The 10305-nt window shown below is 31.1% G+C and overlaps 1 protein-coding gene across 1 annotated transcript; it reads right to left on the minus strand.

Annotated features, from left to right (window-relative positions):
- Window positions 1-7622: 7622 nt before the first annotated feature.
- LOC149138384 (peroxidase P7-like) lies at window positions 7623-10091 on the minus strand. Its single transcript, XM_089453250.1, has 4 exons — window positions 9870-10091; window positions 9558-9749; window positions 8336-8501; window positions 7623-8220 (listed from the first exon to the last, which is right to left on the minus strand). Exons 1-4 carry the CDS (start codon window positions 10080-10082, stop codon window positions 7835-7837), a joined length of 957 nt encoding a protein of 318 aa, XP_089309376.1. The 5' UTR covers window positions 10083-10091; the 3' UTR covers window positions 7623-7834.
- Window positions 10092-10305: the final 214 nt, after the last annotated feature.

A 10305-nucleotide genomic window follows, 5' to 3' on the forward strand; every position in this document is an offset into this window, starting at 1 on the left:
AAAAAAGTGGCCTTTATTTAGTACAAAAGAACTTATACATAGAGTAAAATAGCTAGAAAACTAGACAAAATAATAGTATATAATTTTTTTCCCTACATTAACAACATTATAACATAGATATTATCTCATAACTATAAAAACAGAAAATTTAATAATATTTGTATGTCAATAAAGAGCAGCATAAATACTATTTGCAGCCAAGATCTTCCTTCAGAGACTTGATTTATAAAGGGAATAGTATTAAAAAAAAGGTATATTTTGGTGCTTTAAAATCAACCCGTTCTAGTAGAATTCCTAAGAAAAAATTGATTAAAAGTAAGTTTTAATCTAATAATTTCATCTACCAAAAGTAGTAATCTCAAGTTGTGATATTTACAAGTTCCATTTATCTTGTTAACTCAAGTTGTTCCATTTATCTTTTTAACTCAAGTTGGGACATTTATAAGTTCCAATTATCTTGTTAATGACACATAATGAGTTACTAAAAATTTGAATTTTCTCAAAGTTTAAAGGCATCAGCTCTGCATAATTATTTGAGCCTTCCCAGACCCATTTTGATGAAAATATTGAGTCTCAAAGGAATGAAAAACTGCTCTTCCTCCGCATAGTTTTGGATCACCTTGTGAAGCCAAATCGAAAAAAGCTCAAGGATGCAGCCCAAGGATTCGATTGATCCACAATTAGAGGGTTTTTATCTCAAAAAAAGCTCAAGTATGTGATTGATATATATTAAAGGACTTTTATCTCTAGGATTGTTGGCCTCTGACTCTATAGGAAATAGATTAAAAAATGTCGAAAATTATGTAGCCATAATTTATGTGGGTGTCATTAGCTCATTGAATATAATTCTATTTCTTCTCAGCCAAATATCTCAACATGCTAAGAGAGGTATCACTTTGAAATATTTTACTGCTCTAGATTTTACTGGTCTAGTAGAAAGCCACTGAAACCAAACCTCCATTAAATTTTCATATTGCAAAGAACAAGTGGGTTCAACGCGGGTCCAAATCTATTCCTTAAAGAAAGCATCCACTAAATTTTCACTTTGCAAAGAACAAGTGGATTCAACATGGATCCAAATCTATTTCTAAAAGAAATCCATAGTGCTTTTGAATAAGAACTAGTGTTCTATTGAGGTGGAGGAATTTCCCACAGTCAAAAGTGGTTGGAATTTGGCAAAAAAAAAAGCAAAAAATCTTGTAGTAGTATTTGAATCATGTTTTTGATAGCAAAAATGGATTAGCACCATAAAAAATGTCAAAAACACTTAAAATTTTCTACTAATTATTTATCTCAGAAACTCATAGAAAGCAACCGCATCACCCCTAGGATCTACAGCCTTCCAAAGATCCACAAAGAGGGGGTTCCCTTAAGACCTATTGTCAATACCATCGGTGGTCCTTACCTTCTTTCCAAATTCCTTGCCTTGAAGCTTAGACCCTTGGTTGGCTGCACGGAGTCCTTCGTCAAAGACTCTACATCGTTTGTTGATGATCTTAAGAGGGTAAAGCTTGAACCCGATGATATTCTGGTTGGTTTTGACGTGGTCTCCCTTTATACTTATATTCCCATCAATGAGGCCATGGAGGTTATCAACAGGCTCACTGACCCAGATACCACTCAGTTAGTTGAGTTGTGCCTTACTTCCACCTTTTTCAGCTTCGAAGGAGAGTTCATTGAGCAAACCTATGGGGTGGCCATGGGCTCCCCCTTGTCCCTTGTTTTCGCTAATCGTTTTATGGAGGATTTTGAGTCTAGAGCTTTGTTCCCAGCCTGTCTCTTACCAAAGCTTTGGAAGATATTTTTGGATGACACTAATGTCATTTAGTCTCATGGTCATGATGAGTTGGATCTCTTCTTCCATCATCTCAATGAACAATCCTCTACTATTAAGTTCACTATGGAAAAGGAATTCAATGATTGTCTTCCCTTCCTTGATGTTCTCATCTCTAAGAATAATGATGGTTCCTTCTCCCACCAGGTATTTCGAAAGAAGACTCATACCGATTAATATCTCCACGCCAACTTTGATCATTTCCCTGCTCAGAAGTTAAGAGTTCTTAACACGCTTGCTACTCATGCATTAAGAATCTCTGATGAGAAAAACTTGACAACGAAGAAGGCTCATCTCTTGGATGTCTTCATTAAAAATGGTTATAGTAGACACCTAGGTGAAAAAGATTTCCTCAAGGCCCGGAAGGAGCCCTCTATCCATAAAGATCTTAAAGACCAAATCCTGGGGGTACACCTCCCCTACATCCAAGGATCAATTGATAGGATTGCCAGGATTCTTAAGAAGCACAATATTCCCTCGACCTTTAGACCTCTTAACACCATCCGTAGCTCTCTTCGATTTGTTAAAGATCCTGTCGACCCTAAAGACAGGAAAGGTGTCTATGTCATTCCCTGTTGCAATGGGGCCCCATACATTGGTGAAACTGATCGTTCTATTAATCAGAGGATTAGTGACCACTCAGCAGACTTGAAGCATGGAAGGACCAAGTCCTTATCCCTTGCTGAGCATGCCGAGAAAACTAAACATCATGTCACTATTGAAGAGGCTCAAGTTATCGCAAGAGTTGTGCAGTTTCACCATCGTAAATTTAGGGAAGCCCTTGAGATCGAGAAAAGACCTTTGAATCTCAATAGGGATGACGGCTGGAAGATTAGTAGTTGTTGGATCCCAGCCCTTTTGTCTTAGCCTCTTCTTCGTTTTTTCCTTGCCTTACCCCTCTCTATTTGTTTAGTTGTCCGTTGTTTTCATATGGTAACAATAGTTTAGTAATAATAATATCATTTTTTTAATAACATTGGTCACTTTATTAATTAATAATCATTAATTATTTACCCTAGACCAGTATTATTTTTCTTAAGTATAATATTACTATTATTTAATAATTAAGTCTCTTTAAATATAATGAGTATCATCTAACAACAATTAAAATAGTAGCAATAGTAATATTATTCCTTTAATTAAATTACACATATTAATTAGTAAATTTACCCTAAGCTAATATTATTAATAATATTAATTTGAAGTTAGTATAATAATATTACTATTAACTTGAAGTTAATATAATAATATTACTATCAATGATATTAATATAATATAAAATTGATAATTGTGCTATTGATAATATTAAATTGAAGATAAATAAATAAATAAAATAAAATTTGCCCTACTCTATTATTAGATTAATAATATTTATTTGAGAAATTAATAATTGTGATAATAATATAAAATTAAACTATGGTCTCTTTAAATATGATTTACCATAAGACTAGAAATTATAATATTATTTGTATAATTTATTTAACAAATCCTGACCCATTCCACCTATGCCCTGGTTTAATATGGTAGTTAGAGTCTTTTTAACCATTGCCCAGTCATGTGCCCTGGTTTAATCTAGTCGTTAGAGTCTTTTTAACCGTTGCCCAGTCAAATATAGCCGTTGAAGGACCTGCACCCCCTATTTAACTGATCGCTCAGATTTGTTCCTCAACTTGTCCTGACGATGATTCACACTAGTTGGTTTGAAGCACGTCGAACAAATGATTCTCTATGTGATTTTGCCGAAATTATTCTCACAATTATAAAATTTGACAACTTTTATTTAAATTTACAAAAATCCATATCAGATTTTTTCAAATTATAACCAAGATTTCCCTAACTTTTAAAGCAAAAAAATAATCGTTAAACTATGATTTGCAGAAACATCAAAATAATCTCATTATCAACTGTGAATATCAACCGTACATCTAAGTTAAAGGATTCGCAAAAGCGAGAAAAAACAGACCGAGGAAGATCCGCAGGAATTCAGACCGAAAAGAAACCACTCAACTTAACATATCAATTGATCCGTTCAATTTGTAATTAGACACCTCACCCCATAACGTAGCATATAGATCAAGAAACAGGGGACATACAATTTCGCTTTCATAAGCATCCATCCACACTGCTTTGACAAAACTAACTATAAAAGGTATAGCACAACTATTAAATTTAATATTTTAATTTGCAATAATTTTCATTTTATATTCAACTTTCATCATCATTTGATAATAACTTTCTGTAATTGACGTTCCAACATACAAAGAATTTGCATCATCCTTTTCTTGAGAATTTAGTAAAGAAGTAATGCAGGGACGAAAGTTTTATTTTTATTACAAAATCGTTATCTAGGATCTGGATAAGTAGCTTCCGTTTCCATCGATCATATTTTTATTCCATATTTTCTTCATAATTTGAAATTTTGAAAGAAAAAACGTTTAAATATTTTTCCTACGAGAATATACCTCTAAAAGTCGGCATGATATTTCTTCACTTTTGAAATTAATCGGTCTAAAGAAGGTCACGTATGAACTGTTCCGAGTTTAATATTACAAAAAGGAAAAAAAACAAATATACTTAAATTTACTAATTAATTTACACTCTTCTATGCGGCAACCTCAGTAGCGAACAGATATATTTTATCAGACAACTTAAATCGAGAATTCAGTTGAAATAGAAAAATGATAAAATATAGAATGCAAAATATTTTGTTTGGTTAACAAAAATAAATGGGAAATGAAATATATTTGAAATGTTTTATTTATTTACTCTTCCTTTTTTTTTTTTTTTTTTTTTAATGATTCATTAAGTTAATAAAATAATAAATTATTATATTAAAAAAATATATATATTATAAAAATAAAAATAAAAATATTTATTTTGTTAAGTATGTTTATTCTAAAATAAAGTTTTTAAGTTTACAAGGTTTTGGATAAACTGTAATTGGGTGCTTTGTTAAGGTATTTCAAAGTAGTTAATACTTTTCTATCTTTCTAAACTAATAAATTAATTAAAAAAGTGTCATATGAGTTATGATTTTTTGGGCATGTGGTATTAGTAAGCCATGGTCTTGGTTTCCAGTAATGTAGAATCTCTATGATAAAATGGGGTGAATATCTATGATTAAAAATCTTGTTATATTTTTATTTATTTATTTTAATGTGTATATGTTTAACTAGTATATTAATTCTTTTTATAATTAATAATAATTATAATTTAAAATGAAATTATAATTTAGTTAATTTCTATTATTTTTCTAATTTTTGGCAATGTCAAATGTATCATGATATAAATGCTTAGATGTTTATTGACATTTATGATGCATTTAATTTATTTGTTATATTATTTACATTGAATATCGTTTAAAACCATTTTTATTTGGGTAAGTGTTACTCTTTTGATATGAGAAAAGATGTTAAAATATAACATTTAGAGGTCCCAAAGTGAATGTATTTTCATTTAACTATTAATTGGTAATTTGATGAGTGACTTTCTTTAAATAAATAAATCAAATTGTATTTGGAAACAATAATTAATAATAACTATCCCATTACTTATTTATAAGTAAACTAGCATAGCCACATACATTAAGCATCAAAATGCTTACTTCATCATATATCACATTATTAAGATTAAAAAATAATGAAAATTAACTAGATTATAACTTTATTATTATTATTATTATTATTATTATTTTATATATATATATATATATATATATATATATATATATAAGCTAAACTCGTATATATTTTAAAATACATGTCACATGATTCCTAACCATGGAGACCTAACCCACCTTATTATGGAAATTCTAAACTATAGATAAGACTTGTTATAATAATATCTATTAAGCTTAGTAATACCAAATGCTCAAAAGCATGTTCATATCACATTTCTTTTAATTAATCAATTTAATTAAAATGAAAGAAAGCATAAATATATTTCAGATAAATCTCAACCTCATTTAAAATAAACATCAACTTTTGATTTGTGACTATTGCTAAGAGTATTCTATGATATTTCGTGCATGGTAAATCCCTACCATCCATCTAAGAGTGGTTTTATTCAAATAAGTGTGTTTGTTTTGAAATAGAAATTCAATCATTTTAATTTAATTATCAACAATTATTAGATAGATGGCAAAAATTGAACCTCCATGGAATACTTTACAATATTTATAGTAGTATACACAAATTGATAGTTGAGTTTTATATTATGCTTTCTTCAATAAATTGATTACTTAAAAAAAGTGTCATATGAGTAGACATTATATAGAGTGATTTATCTTTTTTTGGGCATGTGATATTAACAAGCATTGGTGTTTCCCCATGAAGGTGTAACACAGTCTATTTATAAATTAAGAATCTCCATGGTAAATTCAAGATAAGCCTCCATAACTAATAAGCTTGTTCCATGTTTTTTTAAATATATGTATATGTTTAAATTATATATTAATTTTTTTTTAATTAATAATAATTATTGAAAGTTTCCAAAAATTCAGAGGACAATTTTGATGTGATTTTCACTGAAAACTCTCCTCAATAAACTTGATATGGATCACAGAGGCCTAAACTCAATAATTTAATTTCATTATCAAAATTATAAAGTGAATGACAGGATTTAACCTTCATAAACTATTCTAAAATATTCATAATATTATATAGAAATGAAAGGTTGAGCTTTATCTTCAAAACAATTATGACATTTTTGCCTTTTAATTAAATTGTTGAAGCTTCATATCAAGTGAATTATGGCTTTTCAGCAATGTGGTATTGATAAGCAATAGTATTGACCCACTTCTATTTATAGATTAAAAATGTTCATAGTGATAAAGTGGGAACAAATCTGTATTATTAATATATGTGTTCCATATTTAAATGTATATATATATATATATATATATATATATATATATATATATATATATATATATATATATATATATTAACTTATTTCAATTATTTTTATATTTAATAATAATAATAATAATAATATTTTAAGTGTGGGGGTTTACGCAGTTCAAAAAGAGTCAAGGGATCTCTACTTGAATGGTTCATGAGGCACAATACTTGCTAAGGTTTTGCAAATGGGGTAGCAAGCTAAGTGGGCTTGATTGTGGGGAAAAACTCCACAGTTAAGCGCGCTTGAGCCAGAGGAGTTCTGGGATGGGTGACCTCCTGGGAAGTCCTGGTTACCGGGTGCAAGCCCCGGAAGTGATGATTGATGCTATGTGATTCGTGAGTGCTAAGTGAACTATTCAAAAATCATGAGAATGCAAGCCCCGGAAGTGATGATTGATGCTATGTGATTCGTGAGTGCTAAGTGAACTATTCAAAAATCATGAGAAATTAGTCAGTTACGACTACCTCTCATGGAAATGGTCATACGTGAATGACTTACTTAAGGCAGTTGAATCCCAAAATGATATCTAAAATAATAATAATAATAAAAATAAAAATAATTTAAAATAAATTTTTAATTTAGTTAGTTTTTATGATTTTTTTAATTTTAATAATATGAGATGTATTTTGAAATAAGTGTTTGAAGACTTATTATAATTGATATAATAATTGAGATCTATTTAAATTTATAGATTATTTAATTTGTATATTACACTAATTAATAGTTAAATAAAATATATAGTTATACGAATATATTTTAAAAAATTTAATACATACATATAAAAATTTCTATTTAAAGGCACTACGATGTTGAAAAAATAAACAAAATCAACGATGGTATATTATATGGTTTTGCTCTCCTAATTAAAACTCCCCACTAATGAATATAAATATAAATGAAATTATATTATATTATTCAATTCTAAATGAAATTAAACATTTTTATTATAAAAAAGTGGTTAAAAAAAGGACACTAGCCACAAGATAATATAATATATGTGGCTATGCCACATCTACATAACAATAACAATAACTTCATGTCCCGGTAAAAGAAGGAACTCTGACCGAGTCTTCAGGCAGACTGAGTCTGTCATAGACATCAATTAGGCTTCCTACAGTTCTTGCGAATCTCTCCGCTTGTACCGGTGAGAGGATTAACGTTTCCCATGTTAATCATGGACGTGGCGAAGTCCGAAAAGAAGGTGTTCTTGTTATTACTGTAGGTAGTAACCATTGAGTCTGTAGAACCTCCGTTATACAACTGCTGGTCGGAGTGGAGAAGTCCCTTTTGGCTTCTCAGGTTTGAGTAGTAGTTGATGTCAAACGTGGTGGGAGTAACAAGATCCAATGGTGACAGGTTGTTGTCGCTTCCTGTACTCGGACAGTTTGTCTTCAGGGAAGAGGCGTATGCTGCGTTAATGTTGGATTCGTTGTAAATGTGGGCCCTGAAGCTTGTGCACCGCGCTTGGCCTATGGTGTGCGCACCTAATTAAATACCAGAGAAAAAATCAAGACTTCAGATCAAATGCCGGGTTGTCGTATTAATTCTCAATGAGATTTTTTAATATTTATTGTGATCCACAGTATAAATATTCTATACCTGACAGAACAACCATGTCCTTAGTGGAAAGGCCCTGAGCTTGAAATAAGGAGATGAGAGCACTGAGATTAGAAGTAGGAGCCGGAATGTTGCTGTTTGCACCACTTAGGCTGGCAGTCCTGGAGTCTCTCCTCCCAAGCTGCACTGTCCATGTTGGGCCTCCCAACTGCGATCAACAAAAAAGACAAAATATAACTAGCAAAAAAGACGAAAATATTGTCAATGCCGTGTTATTGAATTAATTTGATTATAGATTTTCATGTTTCTGAATTTAATTTGATTATATATTCGAGTAATAGTTTGAAATTTTATAAATAGGAATGAAGCGAATCTAACTAAATGTATTGTATATCAAAATCTACAATTTATATGTAGAAAAATCCATATTGAGAAAATCGATCAGCAAATAGGATACCTAGATAAATAATTTCAATTTGCATATCAATATGTTTATATGAAAGATAAATGTATTGTATATCAAAATCTACCTTTAACAGAAAAATCCATATATATAGAAAATCGATAACCAAATAGGATATCTAGATAAATAATTATGATAAAGTATATGATAAATGATTATGATAAAGTAGGGAACATTTATTTAGATGATGAATATTATGCATATGAATATGAATGATGTTAAAAAATTGTATAATTATAGTGAAATCTGAGTATTTTTATTTTTGTGGTTGATTTGTTGAATGTTAAGCAATCAAAAGGATATAGGCACGTTAAATAATTGATTAGGCCTAAGTCTGTCTGATTGTATAATAAATGATGCTAAAAAAAATGTATAACCCCAGTGAAAAATGAGCATTTTTATTTTTATGGTTGATTCGTTAAATATTAGGCAATTAGAGTGATAATTGACAGCGCCTATGCCCATCTGATTGCCGAATCATTAACGAATCCTCTGCAAATCAGCAATCGAAACGAACTTAATGGTGAAAAATATTCAACACCATGCATTTAGTTAATGATTGGTTCAATATTTTTTCATCTCATTTACTAAATATTATTTTATTCTCATCTAATAGCTTAGTACATGATACTTAATAAATTAATATATAGTAATTAATATTTAGGTAACTAATCACCTAAACACTAACCTAATCAATAACTTAATACATGTGCTTAATATTTGCTTTGCTTAATTAACTACCCGGACAACAGCGCATGAGTAGCTTAGTACATAGTGCTTAATATTTTCGTAACTAATTACCTGGACAACAGAATCTCTAGCAGCAATAGCCAAAATATCTGCGCACGATACAACTCCACTGCAAACTGCTTCCACTTGAGACTTGATGGTGTCTATCACATCGAAACCCCTTGCCGAATTGTTGTTGGGAACGGCGGTCTTTTCTCCCGTTAGAGTCGAAGAGTCGTCCAGCAGCACAGACCCATCGCAACCCTGCAAAAGCACTCTTGTTTTTCACAATCACGGAAATAAAGAAATCCAATTCTACCGGTCTGGAAAATACAGCGAATGGATTTTAAGACGGGGAACGAAGAAACAAAAACATTAGATTACATTAACGAAGCAGTCGTGAAAGTGAAGGCGGAGGAGCGATGCCCCCATGCGCTTCTCGTTGGCCACCGCTTGCTTCACAGCGGCCTGCACCGTTGAGAGTAGTTTGGGACATGATGTATTATAAAACGTTGCGCTAAGCTGCGCGTACGCAACGGTCGAACACATCAACAAGGCGATAAAGGCCAGAGAACGCATTGCAGTAAACGAAGCCATGACTCTTTGAAGCAATGAAATGTTCAGCAGGTTGAATGGGTTTTTATAGTTGCAGAGCTTCTGTCAGACGAGTTCCGGTTGGCGCGGCAGCGACATTAACGCGCAAAGAAAAGACAGTAGGCTCCACTCATTTTCAAAAGGTTATCCGTGGACGTCGACAATAGCTTCGAATTTCTTTTTATTAATAGTGGCATACGCGTAAATTAGGGGAAAGTTATAAATT

Source organism: Pinus tabuliformis, chromosome X (genome assembly GCF_031772625.1).
Source record: "Pinus tabuliformis cultivar Carrire ecotype Pingquan chromosome X, CPIR1, whole genome shotgun sequence".
NCBI lineage: Eukaryota > Viridiplantae > Streptophyta > Pinopsida > Pinales > Pinaceae > Pinus > Pinus tabuliformis.

Bases quoted from the DNA above. Each gene is read 5' to 3' on its own strand.
- LOC149138384 (XM_089453250.1), bottom strand. From the start codon at position 10,082: ATGGCTTCGTTTACTGCAATGCGTTCTCTGGCCTTTATCGCCTTGTTG. The intron at 8,502-9,557 runs GTAATTAGTTAC...TGTTGATCGCAG, and splicing joins CTAGAGATTCTGTTGTCCAG to TTGGGAGGCCCAACATGGAC. The intron at 8,221-8,335 runs GTATAGAATATT...GTATTTAATTAG, and splicing joins GGACATGGTTGTTCTGTCAG to GTGCGCACACCATAGGCCAA.